Source organism: Callorhinus ursinus, unplaced genomic scaffold (assembly GCF_003265705.2).
Source record: "Callorhinus ursinus isolate GAN/ISIS: 27379988/994484 unplaced genomic scaffold, GSC_fseal_2.0 scaffold8, whole genome shotgun sequence".
Classification (NCBI taxonomy): domain Eukaryota; kingdom Metazoa; phylum Chordata; class Mammalia; order Carnivora; family Otariidae; genus Callorhinus; species Callorhinus ursinus.
The window spans coordinates 60,154,870-60,177,109 of record NW_027397070.1 but is presented as its reverse complement, the minus strand read 5'-3'; the positions used below and the strand labels follow the sequence as shown (position 1 = coordinate 60,177,109).

The 22,240-nt window shown below is 48.4% G+C and overlaps 2 protein-coding genes across 5 annotated transcripts in view; one reads left to right on the top strand and one right to left on the bottom strand.

Moving 5' to 3' along the window:
- NRDE2 (NRDE-2, necessary for RNA interference, domain containing) overlaps positions 1–12,749 on the top strand; it is a 53,961-nt gene extending 41,212 nt beyond the window's left edge. Inside the window, exons 12-16 of one of the 4 annotated variants that reach the window (XR_012379128.1) lie at positions 364–502; positions 1,831–2,066; positions 5,451–5,522; positions 6,006–6,215; positions 11,683–12,749. Coding sequence is in view for 2 of the 4 variants with exons in the window: in XM_025869475.2 (XP_025725260.1) it covers positions 364–502; positions 1,831–2,066; positions 5,451–5,522; positions 6,006–6,066 (508 nt within the window). In the remaining 2 variants the exon portion in view is untranslated. Of the gene's footprint in view, positions 1–363; positions 503–1,830; positions 2,067–5,450; positions 5,523–6,005; positions 8,048–11,682 lie in introns of those variants that run through there. The other 3 variants (XR_012379129.1, XM_025869475.2, XM_025869477.2) reach the window with 3 other exon arrangements.
- Positions 7,761–21,789, bottom strand: PSMC1 (proteasome 26S subunit, ATPase 1). Its single transcript, XM_025869478.2, has 11 exons — positions 21,732–21,789; positions 17,701–17,754; positions 16,836–16,932; positions 14,773–14,897; positions 14,361–14,546; positions 14,083–14,211; positions 13,178–13,274; positions 10,876–11,065; positions 10,238–10,389; positions 9,485–9,639; positions 7,761–8,122 (listed from the first exon to the last, which is right to left on the bottom strand). Exons 1-11 carry the CDS (start codon positions 21,732–21,734, stop codon positions 7,988–7,990), a joined length of 1,323 nt encoding a protein of 440 aa, XP_025725263.1. The 5' UTR covers positions 21,735–21,789; the 3' UTR covers positions 7,761–7,987.
- Positions 21,790–22,240: the final 451 nt, after the last annotated feature.

Here is a 22,240-nt window from a genome sequence, read left to right as displayed (position 1 = left end):
CTGGGATTTTACTCTCGCTACATCCCCTAAATTGAAAGGACTTTCCTTCCCGCCAGGTAGCATTTGCGTTCTGCTCAGTAAAGCGGGGGCTTGGCTCTCGAAAGCGGAGACACAGGGAGATTGTGAGTCCTGGGTGGACTCTGGCCTAGAGAACACGGAACCCTGGGCGCTGCCTTCCTCTGGCCTTGGGGGGGCCCCTCGTGTCTGCAGTCTCGCCCCCAGCGCCGCCAGACCCGGGGGACGGCCCCGTCCCTGACGCGCTGGTCCTGCCGGAGCTGACGTTTGCTGTGGCTAGCGCACCTCCCCCGCCGGCGCCCTGGGCGCGAGCACAGGTCTCGGGGTCACGTGAGCCTTGTTTTGCAGGGTAGGTGGCAGAGAGGTCCACGCCACAATTCCTGAGACCGGCTTGACGCATCGGATCAAAGCCCTGTTTGAAAATGCTTTGCGGAGTGACAGCGGCAGCCAGTGCCCCTTACTGTGGAGAATGTATTTGAACTTTCTGGTAAGAAAATGTTTCGAGTGTCTGTTTTCCTGCCGAGCCTCCGCTGCTTCCTCAGAGGGGAGAACGTGCAGGTGTCCAGTAGCCACGTCCCAGGAAAGCTGGCAGGGGCTTAACTTTCCCCCTCACACCTTCTCGGCCTCGACGAATCCTTCTGAGAACCCTGGTGGAGTCATGTCAGGTCTCTCTGGACTCGGGAGGGGGACGCAGGTTGCATCGCTCCTCAGCGCTTTGGTCGGGTGATAGGAATAATCCCTGGGCTGTTCGCAGGAGAACTTAATGTGGCTCTCTCGGAGGTGACTTCCTTGAGCCAACAACTTAGAAATGGCCTAAGAGCTTTCATTGGAAAGAGACCTTCATTCTCTGCCCTCTCTGTTCATAAGAATTCCCAGGTTCTGATTCTGTTCCGTCATTGAAGGTAGGATTCACCCTAGAATGTAGTTTTGATAAGAGGCCTCTGCAGAGCAGCTTTGTTTTCACGTAGAGGTACCCGTAGTTAGTGACCGAATACGGGCAGATGCCGTTTGATCGTGGTCACATGCGTGTGGGGCTGAAAGGCGCTGCTTGGGCCTCGCGGAGTCTGTGAGGTGACTTTGCCTTTGGTTAAGGACCTGGCGTTGAGATGCCTCATTTCCTGGAATACATCTGCCAAGTTGCGTGGTTTTTCAGAAATGTAGTCTCCTGGGCCACTTGAGTGTTTCAGCTGAAGGCTACTAAATCACACCCAAGTGATCTCTAATAAATATTGTACTTTTTAGAGGCCAGGAGTGACCTTCCTTATCTCCCTGATTATTTGCACTGGATAAATTCTCAAAGCAGTCAAAGTATTTGAACTTTGCCAATCAGCACATGACAGACTTGGGTATAAAGAGATGTGGAGAAAGTAAGTTACAGGCTGGGAGAGCTTTGGGCCTTCCCCATCTGAGATTTTGGAATTCGTCTTGGTGTGCCTCCCCTGAGCTCTTAGACTCCCGATGGCAGGGGGGCCGCCGCATGTCATGACAGCAGCTTCCCGGCACACCCAGGACAAGGAGGCACATCCTTGCGGGCAGAAGTCGGCATCAAGATGAACCAACCCAAGTCTGTGTGGTTTGTTTTTGTGTAAGATTTTATATGTTTGACAAGAGAAAAAGAGAGCACAAGCAGGGGAAGTGGCAGGCAGAGGGAGAGGGAGAAGCAGGCTCCCCGCCGAGCAGGGAGCCTGATGTGGGTGGGACTCGATCCCAGGACCCCAGGATCACGACCCGAACTGAAGGCAGACGCTTAACCTACTGAGCCCCCCCCGGGCCCCCCAAAGTTTTTTTTTTTTTTTTTTAACATTTACTCATCAGACCCAAAAGCTCCGGTTTTATATTTCGACCGTGTGTGAAATGGAAACCTTCAGAAATCCAGATGGTGCGTTCCCAGCGCGTTCGTGGCTGCTGCCTGTTAATCGGGGCGGGGGTGCAGCTCAGGCAGACCGCAGTCCGGAGAACCGGCTTCCCGTTTCATCGCCGCTCCTGTGGTGGGACCACTCAGCCGAAGGAGCAGGGGAGGTGCTCCCTCAAATTTCCAGTGCTGATACCGTGTGAGTCTTTGTAAGCAAATGAAGGACCTTGAAATGTGAAAAGGGAGGGCTTGCAGACTTGCCAGTTTAACTTCCCCTGTTGTCGGTAGAGGTGGTTAGGACAAAGATGGACTTAGGGTATTTTTACAAAGAATCTTCCTGAGCCAAATTTGGTTGGATTGTAGAAAAATTCTCCTTGACTTGGAAGAGAAGATTCAGGCCCTTAAGGAATTTCTGTCTTTCTGGAAAGAGGTAGCATTGAACCAAGGACGAGTTTGAGCATGACTTCTCCTGCAGCTCCTAAGGCATCTGGGTTGGCTCCCGAGGCTTTAATAACCCCATGAAAAAGTCCAGTTAGGGCCAGAATGCAAGGTGAGGAGAGGGCCGAAGGGAGCCGGCTCCGCGGAGGAGAGCTGGTGCTTTGGTTGTGTGTGCGTGTGTGCCTTCCCGTGTGTGTGTATGTGTGTGCACGTGTGTGCACACATGTGTAGATCTACATGCACGGAAGCCTGTTTATGCGCTTGCTTTTTTTCCTGCAACAGTGATGGAGGGATTACAGCTGCTTCTTGGCCACGGAGCACGTGGGACAGGGACGGGATTGGCCAGTGAACGCTGCCCACTAACGCTGGAACTCCGCTTGAAACCTCTGCTGCGAGGGCGCTTTCAAATGCGCCGTTCTCCCTGCATGTGTAAACACGTTCTGCCAAACCTTGTTTTGTTGTTTTGGCTAATACTGCAGTTCTTGTTTTTCTTTTTCTCTCTCTCTTTTTTAAAGATTATTTATCTGAGAGTGAGCACAAGTAGGGGCAGCGGCAGGCAGAGGGAGAGGGAGAAGCGGGGTCCCCACAGAGCAGGGAGCCCAGTGCGGGGCTCGATCCCAGGACCCCGGGATCACGACCTGAGCCGAAGGCAGATGCTCCAGTGACGGAGCGAGCCGGGCACCCAGAATTGCAGTGCTTTTCAAGGTTGTGAGAGTTCTTTAGTTTGGTCATCCAGCTACACAATCAGGAAAGAAAGGACGGTGTATGAAACGTTAGCTGGTGAAATAATCTTACAAGCGGAAGGAGCCACGGCCCCTCTGTAGTCCCTGGCTTGTTTTACCCTCCAGCATCATTTCTTCTTCCCCCGTGTTGGCAGCGGGCGGAGGTCAGCCTTCATCGAAAGGCCAGCGCTTAGAAGAGCCGGTGGGAGGGCGAAGAGTCATCTTCCGTTCACTCCGCTGGTCATGGGGACGTAAGCCTCCTCCCCGGAGCACTCCGGGTGTTGTGGAAACAGGTTTTTGTTTGGGTTGGGTATCAGTTGGGTCAAGTTACTTTAAAAAAGTTGTGTTCACTAACAGCTGCTCAGATTTGTCTACAACCAGATAAGAAAAGAGAATCAAATTTTACCAAAGCCCCTCAGGCGTTTCCCTTTCCCCTGATGCTGCCTCCGCCAGCTGGGGGCGACCCGCGCCAGCTAGGAGGGTACACGGGGGCCGAGGAGGTGATCCCTTGCTTGCGCACTTGCTGTTGTGGAGGGGCAGTGGCCCCCGCACAAGGCCCTCTTGCTCTCCGGGCTCGGGCCTTGGGGGGCGGGCCCACAGGGCTTGAGCTCCATGAGCCTGTCTTGTGCCCACTCACTTGCGTCCTCCGGTCGCCGGGGTCCTCTTGGCCGGGTCCCTCCTGGGGTGTGTGTGAGGCTCCCTCCCTGACTAGAGTGGCCTCTGCGTGAGACCCTGGCACCCCTTCACTCTGCAGACCAGTCGGCCACACGGGGAAGGTGGCCCCCACGCTCTGCTCCTTCCCCGGCTGCGTCCCCTTTGGTTCTGTGCTCACCCCATCCTGACGCTGCGGGGTCGCATAGCATGTGGGAGTCACCTGTCGCTCTTGCTTCAGCTTGGACTTAGGAATGGTACCAGAAGGCACGGGTTGTCAGGACGAGGAAACTTAGAGGGTGAGGACGGACGCAGAGAGCCAGGGCAGCTCGTCTTCCCAGGGGAGGCTCTGCTCTTGGGAGAGGCCGAGGGTGGGTACTAGGTTGGGTCTCAGAATATGAGATCCTGCACGGAGACAACCAAGGGTCAGCACGGCGCTGTTGCCTGGCATGGAGCCCTCCCATACCTGGTAGCCTAGGCGTTCTCCAGTGGCTGATGAAGGGAATCGCAGAGAGCAGTGTTCACTGGAGTCTAGCCAACCGATGTACCTGAATTTGCTGGGTTCCAGGGTTATCAGTGAGCCTCACAAATACAGGGCTTGAGAATGGACAGTACAATTTTTCCTTCTTTCAAGAACAAGGAAACTGTGTCCTAAGTTTGTGAAAGGATATTGAAGTATTCTGGTGTGTGAAGGAAGGACAGCTCACACCGTTCCTTGCGTATGAATTCAGAGAGGTCCAGCCTCGGAAGGGCTGGAGGGGAGGGAAGACGGGAGTCCCCCGGGCTCCGCAGCTGGCTCTGGGGGTGGCGAAGGCCCGCCATCTCAGGTGCTGGCTGTAGCCCAAAGTTAGTCCCTGTTTCTGTGAGAGTTAACCTGAAGGAACTGCAAAGGAAGGGAGGCCATCTTTAGTGGACAGAGCTCCTAAGCCACAGGCTGGAGTCTCTAGATGCATCCCCCAGGTTCTGGGGGTCAGTCTCGTGCCAGATGCCATGTGCTGGCCATCCGGTGGGAAGAGCCAGCAGCCACTAGAAAGCTCTCCCTGTGGGAATGGGAGTGTGGAGGAGGTGGGTGGGGAGAAAGCCCGGAAAGACTTGAGCTCCATGAGCCTGGCTTGTGCCCATTCACAGCTGCAGGTTTCTGCTGGCCTGGGGAGCGGCCCTGCTGAGCTGTGGTGCCTTCGAGGAGCCGCTGAGTAACAGATCCCTTCCTGGGACCGGGACACACCCGGATCCGGGGGTGGTGGGGAGGACACATGTGCCCTTTCCATGCCCACTGGAAACTGGAGCAGTGTGTCTAGGGGTTGGGATTAAGGATATTATACTTGGAGAGAGAATATGCCGTATATCTGCGCGCTCTCAGGCTGAAATTCCTGACCAGAGGTCTATTTTATTAACAAGGAGCTGATTCAGTGATGCCGGTTACCTCATTCCTCTAAGAGCTTAGAAAACGGCAAGCGTTAAAGCAGACATTTTGTGTGTGTAAAGTCATCAGCCTGGTCGCGCGCACACGGCCTCGTTCTGGGCGCTGTTCTGATGCAAGGCACGATGGCCCCCGTGAAGAAGGTGGACCAGTCCGAAGTCGCAGGGCCCGGTCCCCTCCGGGTCCATCGGTGCAGGGGAAAAGCCACGCAGCCTTGGCCCCGAGCACCCCTGCCCAGCGGCTGCGGCTGAGCCCCCGCGTGGATCAGGACAGGGTGGACAGGCCGGATCCTGTGGCCTCAGACTCTGCTTCAGTTAATCCTCTTTGTAATTCTCCCCCGCCTCTGCCTCAGGTCTCCTTGGGAAACAAAGAAAGGAGCAAAGGCGTGTTCTACAAAGCACTTCAGAATTGTCCTTGGGCAAAGGTAAGTCCCAGAGACCATGAGATCTGCACAAGCCCAAGGCCCTTCCTGCCTGGGTGCCCACCCCTCCGTGTCACTGGCGACTGGGCACATCCCAGACCGTTTCATAGGGAACCTGTCCCTTAGGGAGCCTCGGCTGATGGGCGTGTGTCCGCTCCCTGCGCTGGGGCTGGTGTTTCATGGGGGCCTTGCAGCAGGCAGGGGGTTGCCATCACCCGCCAGAGTTCAGCCCAGGTGCTCACACCGGGGCGGGGGCTGTGGCCCAAGTCTGCCTTGGCGAGCCCAGTCAGGCCGTGTTCAGAAATGGGGACTGTCCTGTCCACCAAGCCTTGCCCCACTTTAGAAAGAGAAGGCCTCGCTCGGGTCCACTTACTTCCACCCCCGCTTTGGAGTTGGGTGTCCTTCCGGAAGCAGGTGCCGGGGCGCTGCCGAGTCCGGACGGCGCTGGGGAGGGCAGGCTGGCAAGCGCAGAACTCCTTGCCCTAGGCGCTGTACCTGGATGCCGTGGGGCACTTCCCTGAGGAGATGCAGGAGGTCCTGGACCTGATGACGGAGAAGGAGCTCCGGGTGCGCCTGCCCATGGAGGAGTTGGAGCTTCTGCTCGAGGACTAGAGACCAGGAGGTGTTCAACAGGCCCTGCCTTCCAGGCCTCGCTGCCTGCCCCGCCGGGGCCAGGCTGCAAAGGACGGGGCACGCGTAAGTGCGTGTGCTCCAGCGGCTCTGTTTTCCAAGTCTAGCTTTAGTTCTTAGTAATTTGTACCTGGGTCATCAGTTTCTTAGCTCTTGCGCATTTTTTGGATGTGCAAATGACACAGAAGCTATTGCTTACATATTATATATGTGAATATGTAGGTAAGAATTATGCCGCGTGACAACGGAACCTCTCGTGGTTGGCATGTGCGGTGTGTTCTCTTCCTCTGTGTCCCCAGCCCCGCCATGGCGAGTCTGCCCTGTTGGTTGGCCTTCTTGGCGGCCCTGCCAAGGTTTCTGGATCTTGCAGTCATGGTAGGAAAGGTCTGGTGATTCAACGCTAGGACCTCTTCTCCAGGCTGGTTAGCAGGAGAGCGGATTTTGCTCTTCTCTTCAGGCCACAGCACTGGAGTCCCTGAGAACTTGGGTGTTCCGGCCTGTGTCAAGTATAGGAAGCGTCTCGTGGTCCCTAAGCTCTTCTTGACGCCTCCCAGCTGTGGACCAGCAGCATTGCCTGGGCGTGCTGCAGCCTCGTACTTAGGACCCCTGGAGACTTAGGAGCACCCAGGTGTGGGAAGGACCCCTGCTGCAGGGGGCACGTGGGCAGCCATCTGAGCAGAGCAGAATGGAGTGGTGGCTTCCTACCAGACCCTGCCCGCCCGTGAGCCTGGCCGCGCGACGCCCTCACGTGGGTGCGGCAGCGCTGCTCGGGACAGAGACCCGCACTGGCCGCCTTCTTGATGTCTGAGGGTTATGAGTGGAATGAAATGTGAATGTCCACATTCAGACCACTTTCTTCTGAAGAGGACATGCGTGCAGTTATTAACCATTAATATTTAACTAGGACGAAATTGCTTTCTCTTCTCTGAGGCCCGGCTCTCAAACAAAACCGCGACGCCTCTAACTGCCGACGTTGTCGTTCTTTGGCACCTCATCCAGAAAAGCCAGTGTCGTGGAACAGAATTTTGGCGCACAACAGCTGGAAAAGGAGGCTGGCGAGTCAGAGCCCCCGAGGAAGGTGGCCGGCCAGCCAGCCAAGTGGACGCTTGCCGTGTCTGCCCGGCTCACTCCCTGGCTCGCACACGGACCTGCTCAGAAAGGAGAGGAGTGCTGGAAACAGATGGGGGAAGGGAAGCTCTGACGTGGTTTTGAACACCCTGGAGATGGATGAGGTTTCTGAACCTGAGAACGAGGGATGCCAGGGCAGGGGGAGGGACGCCAGCCAGGGCCTGTGGAGAGTCCTACTAGGAACCCCACTACTCCTTTCCTGCCCCAGAGTGCTAAGAACCCACAGGCTCCAGACCTTCCAAAATGAAAAGCTGTTTCCTTCTGAAGCCAGAGCCATACTCTTCAACGGCAGAGCCCACCGGCTTTAGGGGTCCTGCTTTCCCACTAGCTGCTGTCCAGCTCTGCCACCGGCTCTGGGTGTGTGAGGCAGGGCAAGAGGTGTTGAAGTCTGCACTCCCTGTCACCTCCCAGAAGCCTCCCTATGCCCAGGTCCACCTGCTTGTTGCTGCTGAGCGCCAGGCGTGGAGGCTCCAGAAACAGGAGTTTGAGAAGGAGCACGCTTTATTAGGGACAGAGCACTGCACGTGACCAACAGATGAAGGCAGCCTCGGGGGCATCCTACACATCACACTCAAAAAGGTACACAGGAGATTTTGCTAATAAGAAAGAGCAACTGGAACATGGGTTCCTCTGGGCAACTACCCCAACCTCCCATCCCTTCAAGGGGTCGGGACAACCCCAATCATCTCCTTGAAGGCAGCTGTGGTCCGCTAGAGATACAGTCCCTCAGGGGTGCCTTCTTGTTTTTTATAAAGAACATTTTCTTTAGATTTCTTGAAGTCTTCATTTGTTACTTTCATTCTACGTTCTCTCAAGGCCATCAGACCAGCTTCTGTACAGATTGCCTGTAAGAAAGAACAGTATGTTCAGAAAGGGAAATACTTATTAGTATTCTATCAGTTCGAGAGCTACTTTGAAATAAGGTGTAAGACAGACTAAACAAATTGCTTAAACTTTCTAATTACTTTCTCAGAGGATCTGAGGTGGCTTTGAGAACGAGGACTGGCTCGCATTGTAACCAGTGGGGTGGCCTGGTGAGGGAGTTCTCAATGCTCCACTCGTTACAGAGAGCCACATTCCTTCCTGGGCACCAGATGCAATTATACCAGGACACTAAGAGACAACAGAGCGTCCATCCAGTTCATTTACCCATGGTCAGAAGAGAACATGTACTCTGGCTAACTGTAAGTCTCAGGACAGTATTTACTGTGATACATTTATTTTTTCAGTCATCACTTGCCAAAAGTAAAACAAGAACCCACTCAACATCATGTGACAGAAACACAATCCTGGCATTGAATTTTCTATCTGGTTATGGCCCTCAGGATATTTCACATGGTTCAGCAAAAAAGAAAGTGTATTTGTGAACAAAAGATAAAGCAAAGCAGTAAAATGGTAACATTTGATAAATCAAGGTGATGGGTATACTGGTATTTACTATTGTTGCAACTTTTCTGAAGACTTCAAATTTTTCAAAATACAAAGTTGGTGTAAAATTTTAAAATGAAATTGCATTTTTTTTTTTTTTTTAAAGATTCTGACAGTGAGAGAGGGAACACAGGGGGGAGCGGGAGAGGGAGAAGCAGGCTCCCCACCGAGCAGGGAGCCCGATGGGAGGCGGTCCTGGAATCATGAACTGAGCCAAAGGCAGACGCTTAACGAATGAGCCACCCAGGAGCCCAAAATAATTTCAATTTTAAAAAGAGCTTTTACAGGGCACCTGGGTGGCTCAGTCAGTTGGGTGTCTGTCTGCCTTCGGCGTGGGTCATGGTCTTGGGGTCCTGGGATCGAGCCCCACGTTGGGCTCCCTGCTTAGTGGGGAGTCTGCTTCTCCCTCTCCCTCTGCTTCCCCTGCTTGTGCGCACGCGCTCTCTCTGCCGAATGGAATCTTAAAAAAAAAAAAAGCTTTTACTCACCAACACAGACACTAACCTAGTTCTGTGTTGGTGAGTAAAAGTTCTATGGAGGCCAAGGATACGCAGCTCAGTGTAGGCACCAGCGTGAAAAGGCCCCACGGGTGCTGTCCTGACCTGACTGTGGCACTTACACCTGACAAAAACCCAGGTCCCCACAGAAAGAGCAGGATGGACCCAGATTCAGTGCTGCCAGGCCTTGCACTTGTGTGTGCGCGCTCTCTCACACTCTCTCACACATACACACACACGCGCGCGCAAAACTGAGAGGTACAACCCAACCCAGGTTCTCACCTTGATGTCGGCACCAGAGAGGTCATCTTTAGCCATGATCAAGTCATCCAGGGTCACATCATCGGCCAATGTCATCCTGCTTGTGTGGATCTGAAAGATGCGCTTTTTAGTCTTTTCGTCGGGTAGGGGGAACTCAATTTTCCTGTCAATGCGACCTGCGGGTAGAAAAGGTTTCCAGTCACAGCCCTGCATAGCCCCCAGGCGGGCCTGAGCCTGTGTCCTCACTCACGCTGTTTCAGTCAGATGGGTCCAAATCCTGAAAAGTGAACATCCTTCCTGTAGTTTGTAAATGTCTACATTTGAATTCATCCCATTTAAAAGAAATCCTCTCTGCTCTGGTACCCCTAGAAATAAAGGAATGGCTCCTGAATGGCCTATGTAGTGGAAAAAGAGCATGTTAAAAACATTACAAAAGCATAAACAAATTAGCTACTGTTGCTTCCTGGTGTGACCTGAATGTAAAAAAATGAACCTGAGTTGGCATATGAATTATTCCTTCAGAAAAAAGAATATCCATTACGGGAAAGAGAAAAGATCACAACTTAAGATTGGAATTAAAAGGGCCACGCTACACCCACTGCATCATGTCCTCGCTTAACCACGACCTCGGGGGACACTGTTTTTAGTAAGTTACTCTGCACTTCAATGACGTATTTGCCTTGATATGTATCATTCTTAAATCCCCTGCCCGTGCACTTAAACACAGTCACACATAAACACGGTAGCTGTCCCTGATGGAACAAGCAATCTGACCTGGTCTGATAAGGGCCGGATCCAAAGTCTCTATTCGGTTTGTGGCCATAATAACTTTCACGTCACCCCTTGAATCAAATCCATCCAACTGGTTCAGCAGTTCCAACATTGTTCGCTGAATTTCTCTCTCACCACCAGAATTTGAGTCATATCTTTGAAAAAGAAGAGGAGTGAAAACCTAACTGATCTGCTGAAGGGGAAATGACAGAAACGCCTCTGACTCAAATTCTGACGCCCTCCCAATTGCCAGATTATGTTGTTTAAGTTGTAGAAATTTTCATGCCCGAGATTATATCATTAATTAGTTCAGTCTCCCATGTTTGCTATCTGAGCCCCCAACCCTACCGGGAGGCTCCTTAAGGGCAGAGGCTTGTGTACAGTGGCTGTATCCCTAAAGTCTAGATGAGGCCTGGCTCCGCCTCGGGACACAGTTACAGACGAATCTCCAGGCAGTCACAACTCCTGGGTGGTGGTTACCTGGCACCTGGGAGAGAGGAGCCTAAAGCACCCAGAGCACCATGTATGGTAGGAACTGTGGCAAACCCACATGCAGGCCATACAGGGAGTACTTGATCATTCTCAGAGAAGAGCTCCAGGGTTTTTATCTCTGCTCAACACAAAGTAAGAGAGAAGTGTACCTCTTTGTTCCAATGGCATCAATTTCATCAATAAACACGATGGATGGTGCGTGTTCTTCCGCAACTCGAAACAATTCCCGAACGAGTTTGGGTCCGTCACCTAGGTACTTCTGAATAAGTTCAGAGCCAACCACTCTCAAGAAAGTGGCTGAGGTTTGGTTTGCTACTGCTTTGGCTAATAAGGTTTTACCTATTTTATATTTAAAAAGAAAAAGAAAAAAAAAAACCCTTAAGTGCTGTTTTAACTTAAAAACTTACTTAAATGGGCATCAGAAATGGGCAGATCCCTGTGACTGAAAAGGCATACCCCTATTCAGGGGTCTTAACATTCTCCGAGGCAGGTAAGAGAAAATCGAGGAAAAACCTAAATAACGTTTTGATTATTTTTAACTATCTTCCTAATTCTCCATTACAATGTCAGAAAGTACATTTTACTGGGTTATTCAGAGTTGCATACATTATTAACCTGACCCATGCAACCAGGGTTAGAGATCCAAACTCAATTCCTATGAAACTATCCGTGATGGGAAAATGGCCTGGGAACCCTAGGTCTGACCTAAGGAAACACACTCTGATCTGGAGCACCAGGCCAGCGATCCCTGAGGCTGAGAGTCACGGCTGTGCTGGGTGGGCTTGCCCAGGGCTCAGCTGAGACAGGACCAGCTCCCGATGAAGCCCACAACTGAGAACTACTGAAAGCTCTTAGAGACTTCTCAGTCTCTGGTGTGCCCTCGTGAGGATCGTTCCTCTCAGGAATGAGCTCAAACATTTCCAATCCTGCTCCATTCCTTGATATTTCTATTTCAGGTCAAATACAAGAGCTGTGGCAGCCACCCTGTGAACTTTAGGGCTGGAAGACCTTGACCCCTTTGTTGTGAGGACATGGGCACAGGGCCAAGCAGTGGCATCAGGACACGGGCAGCTAGAGGCAGAGCCCATAAAGGACCAAGCTTAGGCCTGCAGGGGGGGAGGGGGCAGAGGCTGCTGGTGAGTGACACAGAAGACTTAGTTCAAGTGGGAAGGAGGACAAGACACTAAGCTTTGAGACAAAATGTCGCAGGAGGAGGGGCAGGTGTGGGGGCTCAGAAGCATGGACTTCTCCCTGATACTACCAGTGAGGTGTGGTGAACGGAAGACGAAAAGGACCTCCTAAGCGGATGGCCTCTGAGTCCAGGAGCAGCCACGGCCAGCCGCTGGGACACTTAAGTAGCTGGCGGGACCACCGAGCCAGGCTCTTCCTCCTCCAGACGGCCTGCCACCCTGTGCCTCGCCCCGCATCGGTCCCTGGCCGTGCACGTGCACCAAAGGCAGCCCCCAGCTGCACCTCCAGCCCCACTACGGGCTCAACTCCCAGAGCTCCTGTGGCCTTGGGCTAGTCACTGGCCTCTCTGAATTTCCTGGCCTGTAAGATGATGAGCTGCAAAAAAGCTCCACGCCTCTCAGTTCAGTCGTCTCCCAGTGCCTCCACTGTGGGCAATCTTCAGTGATGCCTTCACTCAAATAACTGTGCTTCCTTTGGAATTTACATGGCAGTGTGCTTCCTGGACTGTACAACTTATTCAGGTCAGCTAACTGCATAATGAACCAAATGTACCTTTTTACCTGCATCTCTTCATCCAGTATTCTATTCATTCAGTACAGTGGACCAGAGTATGAACCCAATCTGAACAGCACAGAATAGCTTTTTAAATCTGTGGTTCTCCACCATGGCTCTGATACCCAGCCACACTCCAGATGAACAGATCAGAATTTTTAGGGATGGGAGCAGGCATCGGTATTTTTTAAAGCTCCAAAGTGATTCCAATGTACAGCCAAGGTTGAGCATCCCGGTTTGTGTCTTATAAACTATTTTTAATAGACTCACATTACTCTTATGAATACTTGAAAGTCTTATGTTTTATAGCATATAAATCTAATATATTGAAGTACAGAGAGGAGTCCTAAGAAACTATAAATACTAATCACATTGAGCAGGCATTTGGGGGGTGGGGTTTACCTACTGGTGCTTATTTTTTGTTGCAATTCCTACTATTGTTTTTAACACATTAAATCTATTAAGTCTACAATTTCAAGTCCAAGGTAATTCAGTTTTTTAGCATCTACTCTACAGATAAATACACTTTTATGTAATAGGTACATTTCCATATTTACTCAGAAAATGTCCAAAATGTTTAGAAAACCTTGTTTTAAACTAAGGAATGGTGGCATCCTTACTCAAGAATTAAATAATTATAACAAACTAATGCACAGCTCGAGAGATTAGCTGAACGCCCAGAAAGTGTCAAACACAGACCATACGTACCTGTGCCAGGTGGACCATAGAGAATGACCCCTTTTGGGGGCTTTATACCCATCTCTTCATAATATTCAGGATGAGTGAGAGGAAGCTCCACAGATTCCTATTGAAAACAAATACTTGGTAAAAATGAAATGCTTTGTCCCTAGAATTATCAGATCCATGAATTGGCATCCTAGACATATCTCACTTTCAACAACAATAAGCTAAAATGTCACTTACTCTTGTTAGAGACAATATGCTTGACTTCATCTAGCAGCAGGGACAGACAAGAGAACATCTGTCCTCCCTGAGTTCCCCTTCCTATTGCACCCAGTTTCCCTCTCACTTTCTCATAGAAGTCAGCCTTGAGCAACATTTAAGCTCGTCCTGAGCAGAAGGAACTTAAAGTGAAAATACACCATTTTCAGTTAAACTACAGACCGGAGCTGGCAAGACTTTCTGATTGCTGTTACACCAACAGACATGATGGCTACTTCCCAGCTGTCTGCGAGGTCACTGGCGGTGACCAGTGACAGCTCTGCATGACCCCCTACAGATGAGATGGCTGGCTCACAGCCAACCTAAAAGACCACTTCCCTTCACCCCACACATCACTGGAGGTTTCCAGATAGCCCCAGCTGAAGTCAACACAAACAGAAACATTATATATCCACACAGATAATAAGTAAACGTTGCACCTAAAAAGGATGAAGCTGCAGCTGCTGCACGAACAATCATACAATTTGTTGTTTCTATTATCTAACTCAGATTAACAAATACAATACTCCACGACTGGCAAGCTCTGAGTCAGTTACTGGTTTGATCACTAAAGAAAAAAACAAAATATGCACAATAACTCTAAGCACCCTAAATGAGACTGCAGTAAGAAACCAAAAATCTAGAAACCCAAAGCTGGTTCTTAGACTTACCTTAATTTCCTGGATTTGGTTGTCCAACCCCCCAATATCAGCATAGGTTTCCTGGGGCGCCTTTTCTACCTTCATCACTGTGACCAAGGGATCCGTGTCATCCATGAGCACCCCTATGACAGCATGCACCTAACAGAGAACATTAAGTTTTAATGCAGAAATGTGAGGTTCACGTAATCCATTCACAGCAAAACAACGCCAATCGCAGAGCGGCACAAATGGACAGATCTGAGAGGAAGGAGAAAGCACTCCTAGGAACTTAGAGACCATCAACTTGCCTTGTGGTTGAGCAGGACAGAGCAGCCTGGTTCCAGCAGATCCTTGTCTACAAAGGAAAGAATGCTGACGTAGTGTTCTGAGCCCACAGATGTAGACACGATGGCATGATTGTCATCAATGATCTCTTCCAAGGTTCCTACTGACATTGGAGTCCCCCTCAGATCATCCACCTTAGATCTTTCCTCCTATGTAAGAATACGCCATGAAGGAAAAGCAGATTAGACCTAAAAAGCAGATGAGGCTGATAGTTTTACTAGATTTTACTACATTTACAAAGCAGATGATGCTTTTAAAAGGCAGCCAGTCCGAATGGGTCAACTACTTGAATTTCATTTATTCACTGAATTCCATTTAGTACTGAAAACTGTTAATTTGTAAAACAAAAGTTACACTAATTTCTCTAAAAATTACCTCTTGCTTTTCTTCTAAAGGCTTCATTTGTTCCTGATTTCTAATGAATTCTTCCTCCATGAGAAGATAGTCTTTAATTCTCTCTAACTTCAATAATTTTAACCGGCACTGAGTGTGAGGTGTCACTGTAATTAAAAAGAAAGTTTTATTCTATTTGGAGCTTGAAGTTTGCAATTAATTAAGTTCGTTCTTAAGGAAAAAAGGTTAAGACTTAAAATAAACTGATGTTAGCTGAACAGACGGAAAAATTCAAGGTTTGGTGACCATAAGTAAGCAGGTGCCTAGATGCTAAGGGAAAAGGGACTTTGGCAGTTGTAAGCAAGCAGGTAAAAACAGGGACGAGGTCTGAATGACATCTGCTAAGTGAACTGTAAGAAAAAAAGAACTCAACAATCCCAAAGATTGCTTGCTTTGGTTTTTGATTCCCCATCTGTGTTAATAAAAATAGGTACAAGTGCTGTCTGGTCAGAATACATTGCTACAGGCGAGCTTAGGAATCCACCCCAGGGAGAACTGTGAAATATTAGTGATATTAACATACGTGGCAAGCATTTTTTCCATACTCTTTTGCATTGTTTCTTTTGGCTTAAAGTCTCAACAGTCTTTTCCTTTGTGGTTTCTGGGTTTCTTCAAAATGTCTCTCCTTCCCTAAGGTTAAATATATTCCTAATTTTTCATTTATTTATTTTCATATCTGTAATCCATCTGGCAAAAAGCAAGGGGTCTAATTTCATTTTCTCTCAATTGCAAATAAAGATGACAGCCATTTATGTTAAACAACTCACCCTCTCCCCAGAGAACTCAAACATCACCTTTACCATACACTCATTATCCATGTAACTTGACTGTTTTCGGACTCCTGTGCTCTTCTGGCAATCTGATGACCTATTCTTTACCGATACCATATTGATTCATTATGGTAGATTAATGGCATGTTTTTCGTTGTCTGGCTCCCTTCATCCTTAACCAAGCAATATTTTAAAAATTATTTCATCTCAGCAGGAGGAGACTTGTTTAGATGGGGGTGGGGGAGGTTATGTGAGCCTCAGTGATGAGAAGCAGGCAGCCATGGGAAGGACTGGGGGAGAACATTTTTTTAAAGATTTATTTATTTTTAGAGAGCACAGGGGAGGGGGGAGGAGAGGGGCAGAGAGAGATAAATAGACTCCCAGCTGAGTGCAGAGCCCAACATGGGGTTTGATCCCATGACCCGGAGATCATGACCTGAGCTGAAATCAAGTAACCCACTGAGCCACCCAGGCACCCCAAGGGAAGAACATTTTTAAGCAAAGGGCAAAAGTCCTAATGTGTGAGTTATCTCGGGTGGCTCAGTCGCGTAAGCATCCAACTCTTGATTTTGGCTCAGGTCATGATCTCAGGGTCGTGAGATCAAGCCCCCATGTCGGGCTCTGCACTGGGCATGGAGCCTGCTTGATTCTCCCTCCCCTCCCCCCGCCCCTCCCCACCCTGCCTCCACATCCCCACCTGTGCACGTGTGCTCATTCTCTCTCTCTCTCAAAAAAAAAAAAAAAAGTCCTAATGTGCATAAGAGTCAAAGAACACAAGGCAGGGCTGTGTGAACAAAAAGCAAGGGGAATGGCAGGGGCTTGGCCTGGGTCAGGTCACCCGGTCTGAGGTTTAGTCTATGTCCAGTACGAAGTCATTGAAACAGTTTGTTCATGTATCACAATATGTGAATTCCAACACAATGGCATTCCATTTCTTCATGGAAAAAGTGTGTTTCTAAGTTATTCAAGCTCAACCTGAGTTTTCTAACCTAAAACTACGCTTTTCAAACATTAGAGGAGCCAGTTAAAGGAAATTAGTGGAATTTCTTTTTTTTTTTATTAGTGGAGTTTCTTAAAGTAAGACACAGCTGTATACTTTTTGTACGCTGCTAAAACTAAACTATAGCTTTTATTCCAGTGTCCTGGAGTGCCACACAGAAGAGTCAGAGCTTCAGCCACCCCATTTCTTGCCTCCATATTCAGACCTCTAAGCTACACACACACAGACAGTTCCCAATGGAATCAAGAGACAGCAAGGAGGGACTGTGTCATTACCCAGTGGCAGTTTGCTGGCAGCATCTGGTCCCTTTGTTTTCTTCTTCTTTTTCCCCACTCTAGTTGGTACAGGAGGTTCATATTTCTTTTTCTTGTCCTTGAATTTTTAGAAGAGCAGGAAAAACAAAAACCACACAAATCATATCAAAACACAAACTTCTTTCTGTAGGACCATCATCTATTTCTAGTGGCTGTAATTTTCCTTATCTTTCAGAATGCTATTAAAAACTGTCTTTTTAAAAATTAAAACTAGTTGGGTGGCTCAGTCAGTTAAGCGTCTGACTTGGTTTTGGCTCAGGATCATGAGATAGAGCCCTACACTGGGCTCCGTGCTCATCAGGGAGTGTTTCTCTCTCTCTCTCTCTCTTTCTGCCCCTTCCCCTGCTCTGTCTCTCTTTCTCTCTCAAATAACTAAAATCTTTAAAAAACAAAGTAGGTATTACATTCCTGCAATTTTAATTGGTGAACGTAACTGATCTTTCTTTTTATAATACACAGTGATGGTTATTCAATAAGGACTAGAGGTCAGAATTCAGAATTATATACCAAAAGTTTGAGCTGAGATAATTTGAGACAATTCTTCACATCTGAAGAAATAAAACACTAAAATTACAGGCAACTTAACACTTCGTAATGTTATTTTATACATTTAAAAACCATTAATTCATAACTACCTACCTGACAGGTCAATAATCTTTTCTAAAACATGAAGAGGACCCTGAACCTGTAGGCCAGGCTGGGTAAATAACTACAGGATCACTTATTTTGCATTTTCAAAGTCACGAATCCCCAAAGAACTTCTTAACTGAGATCTAGGATATGTTCCACGATTGACTTGCATCACAGACCTATCTGGCTTATTTACCTTGTCATCCTTCTTGCCACCTCCAGGGCCATGACCACCACTCTGACTCTGACCCTGAAAAAAGAAATCAGAGGTATACATTCAGAATACGATCACTTCAAAAGAACATCCTTTTTATTTTCCTGATTCTAAGACACCAAGACTTCCCCCTCATTTTAACATCTCTGAACTTAAGGTGCACCCTGTAGTCAACACGTACATTTAGCATGGCAGAATTTTTTTTTTCCTGAAAAGCTGTTAGTTTCCTTGCAACTGATTGCATCTTAAATCAAGGACGATTCTATTAAAAATCTGATGTAACATCTGTATCATGATGAGGCTGGGATTCTAAGACTACCCCTTTGTGAGGGGAAAATATAGAGCTTGACATTCTTTATTATAAAACTACTTGACTGGGCGCCTGGGTGGCTCAGTTGGTTAAGCGACTGCCTTCGGCGCAGGTCATAATCCTGGAGTCCCAGGATGGAGTCCCGCATCAGGGTCCCTGCTCAGCAGGGAGTCTGCTTCTCCCTCTGACCCTCCCCCCTCTCATGTGCTCTCTCTCTTTCTCTCATTCTCTCTCTCAAATAAATAAAATCTTAAAAAAAATAAAAAAACTACTTGACTGAGTATATTTCATGAAATTAGGCCATCAAAGCTAAATAATTTTACCTATTCAACAATCATTTATCAGTCATTTACTCCTTATTAAGATCACACCAAGACTCAGGAGACTTTCCTTTCAATATCAACTTATATACCTCCCATCTTTAAAGCCTGGGGCTCTCAGGCAGGTCTTTCTTGCCAACCTGAAAAGCAGAATCACTTTAAAGTATCAAGAATTCAGTGTGTTAATAAGCTCATGGGATTCTGGACTTTAAAACAGACCACTCAGTTACAGGGCAATGCTTAGCACCGAACAGAATCTCAAAAATGATAGCATTTTAAGTAATAGTGAACTTACTTGAATAAAGGGGCCCCTTTATTCCCCTCAAATCACTTACACATAAGCACTTCTAAATACATACACTGCCAGCTTAATTATCAAGACAGAACAACCATATCATGGTTACCTAAAAGAGTTAGGGTCAAATATATTTCCCTACATGCAGGATTCTTAAAATTTTGTGCTTTACTCTGAAGAAGGTATTTAAGAGCTCTGAGAAATTTTGGTTAACAGAATTAGTTATACTGCAATAGGCTGTCCAAATTATAGGCCTTTAACAATTACTTACTTCTACCTCCTAAAGAAATTTGCTGTTGGCTGGGGCAGCTAATGTTTGTGGGTTTCTTACTATGTGACTAAGTCTATACTAGACATTTTCCTTCACTATCTCATTAATTCTACACCATCCTTCAAGGTAGGGTTCATTATTCCCACTTTCTAGATGAGGAACTGCAACAAGCCTAAGAACATGGGCTATGGAATTAGATGCATCCAGGTTTCAATTCTGACTCCATCACTAATAGGCTATGTGACCTCAGGTAAGTCAGGTCACCTCCCTGAGCCTTGGCACCCGTAACTGGAAAGTGGGGATGATACTAGCTCCCGTTACTGAAAATGAGGTAATGCACATAAACCACTCAGCATTTGTGTGACTCAAAGTAACTACTAGCAATACACTGTTATTGGTGAATAATCCAATTATCCAGGACTCTAGCCTCCCAACTGAGATTCCCACAACAGTTTCTCCCCTCACCAATCCAGCTATTACCTTTTAAAACAAAGAGCTAATCCTTTCATTCTCCTCAAAAACCTTCAACATTTATGTGTAATGTATCAGGATGGTGTAGCATTTATGGTGTAATGTCCAAACTTTTTACAGTGGCATACCTGGCTCTTGCCAAACTGGCTGCGACTGACCCTTCCCACGTGCATCTACCTTTCTCATGATCCTGCAGGTCTGGCCCCACAGGAGGACATTTTCCTGAACAGGTCCCAAACTTCTTCATGTGTGGGGCATTTTACATGATGTTTCTCAGTCTCCAATAACAGTAAGAAATATACCCATTATTAAGGCCTTACTACATGGCAAGCAGTGTACATTCTCACGGTATCATCTCGTTTAATTCTTACAGACACCATGAGGTTGGTACTATCATTACCTCTAGTTTACGGATAAGGAAACCAAGGCCCAGAGATGTTAACTGACTTGCCTGTTATCACAGAACTTGTCAGAGATGTGGCTGGGAATCACTCAGGTCTACTGGACACCCAATATCTGTGTGTTTCTCTACTGCATGTCCTTTAGAAAACACTAACAGGGTTTGTTGTTACAGCACAGCCACATACTGAGTCTCAGTTTCCTCTTTGGTAAAGTGAGGATAAGAATTACTGGAAGGACTGCTGTGAAGAATAAGAAAATGCTGGAAAATACCCTTACATTTATTGCAGCATTATTTACAGTAGCCAAGATACGGAAGCAACCTAAGTGCCCACTGATAAATGAATGGATAAAGAAGATGTGGTGTGTAATACACACAAACACAGGGATATTACTCAGCCATTAAAAAAAAAAAACCACAGATCTTACCACTGGCAACATTAATGGACCCAGAGGGTATTAAGCTAAGTGAAGTCAAACAGAGAAAGACAAATACCACATGATTTCACTCATATGCAGAATCAAAAACAAACGAAGCAGAAACAGACCCATGAACACAGAGAACTGGTGACTGCCAGAGGAAAGGGGGTGGGGGCTGGGCAAAATGGGAGAAGCGGAGTGGAAGGTACGGGCTTCCAGTTATAAAATGTGTCAGTCACAGGGATAAATGGTACAAAGGTACAGCACATACAGGGAATACAGTCAATAATATTGTGATAGCATCGTATAGTGACAGCTGGTGGCTACACTTGTGAGCACAGCATAGTATAGCATAGTATAGACTTGTCCAGTCACTGTGTTGTCCGCCTGAAACTAACGTAACACTGCCTCTCAGTTATACTTCAACAATAGTGCTGGAAAAGCACCTGGCACATGCTTAGAACATTATCCCAAAGTCCTCCTAAGACCTATCCCACTACACGCTCAGGCGTTCTTGATGTTCAGGATACAGGCTCAACACATTCCCATCTCAGGCCCTTTGCGCTTACTATTCCTTCTGCCTGGACCACGTTTCCCTCAGATGTTTGCACAGGATACTCTCTCATTTCACTTAGATCTCTGCTGCTCAAATGTCACCTCCTCAGAGGGACCTCTGCTGATACCCTATGTAAAACAGCCACCCCCCCATCCCGTTCCTTTCTAGGAAACAGTCCTGTAACACTGGCCATCCCACCCATCTCTATCCCGCTCCATGTCATCATATTACACGTCTCTTTTTCGGCTTTTGTCTGCCTTGTCCAGAATGCAAGTTCCAAGAAGAAAGAGACTTCAGTAGTCATACTCACCCCCTTGTGCCCTCAGGGCCTAGAGCAAGAGCCTGCCCACCGCCCCCCAACCCCGCCATTTGCAGATGCTCAGCAAATACCTGCTTAGTAGACTAACGAATACATGCCAACCGTTTTTATTATTCCTAATGCACCACAGGAGCGTTCCCTCCGAGTTCCACCCGTCATAAAAGCGTCAGTCTCTAACGCTTCCTCCAAGCGCCCCACTCCGAGCGATCTTGCACGACTGCGCTCTCCCCTGCTCAGCCGGAACGAATCCCTCCCTCTCTTCCAGACGCGCAGCCCTTCACCTGAGCGGCTCAGAGAGCACTCGTCCCCAGGCGCTTCGGGAGGCTCCCGCTGAAACTCCCCGCGCCGCTCTGCGGGGCCCGGGTCGGCGGAGCAGCAAAGCCGGGCGCCCTGACCCGCTCTGCCGCCCCACTAGTCAGCCCGGGGTACCCTTCGCGCCGAGCCCCGGCCCCAGGTGCCCCGGGCCAGGCCCTCTGGTCGGCCCCGGGCCGCGGCGGACCCAAGCACTGTCTCCGGGAGTCTCCGTCCCCCGAGAAGACCAGGCAGGAGAGCGGACGGACCGAATGCCTCGGGCAGCCGTCCCGTGCTCTCGTCTCGGCCGGCTCCGACCCCGTCGCGCCGCGACCACCGACCGAAACCCTTAGTCACTCACCATCTTGCTTCGGCCGCTCGAGCAACCGCTGCCGGAAGTGCATCCGCCAAGGCGGCCGTCAGAAACGGAAGTTGCCGAGGAAGGCTACGGAAGCCGATAGGAACCAAATCCCTCGCTGCGGGAGTCGCGTTCGAAGGGTTTATATCGGTGGGGCAACAATGTAACTTATAAGCAAAATGTGAATCTTGTGAGTATCTTAAAAAAAATTTAAATCGGAGTTATTAGGCTATTGTCAACAATTTGGGACAATGACCTAGACGTAAAAAGAACTAAGACGACTGTGAAAATATAAAATATTTAAAATATGCAAAAATCGTAACTGTGAACTTCACTTACTGCGCCAAGAACTGGAATGGGATTTGGAACTGTGAAGTTGACATATACTTTTGGATCAACATTTAAGCCATTATTTGGTCTCTGGAATAAACATGATCATCTGAGAGTATTTCCTTGTCTAATGAGTTACCTAGATGTGTTTTTTTTCCCCTTGATGATTTGTGACTTGTGAT

Coding starts and splice junctions, on each gene's coding strand:
- PSMC1 (XM_025869478.2), bottom strand. Junction 14,547..14,772: donor CTTTAGAAGAAAAGCAAGAG/GTAATTTTTAGA, acceptor ATTCTTACATAG/GAGGAAAGATCTAAGGTGGA. Junction 10,390..10,875: donor GATGCCATTGGAACAAAGAG/GTACACTTCTCT, acceptor TCTTTTTCAAAG/ATATGACTCAAATTCTGGTG.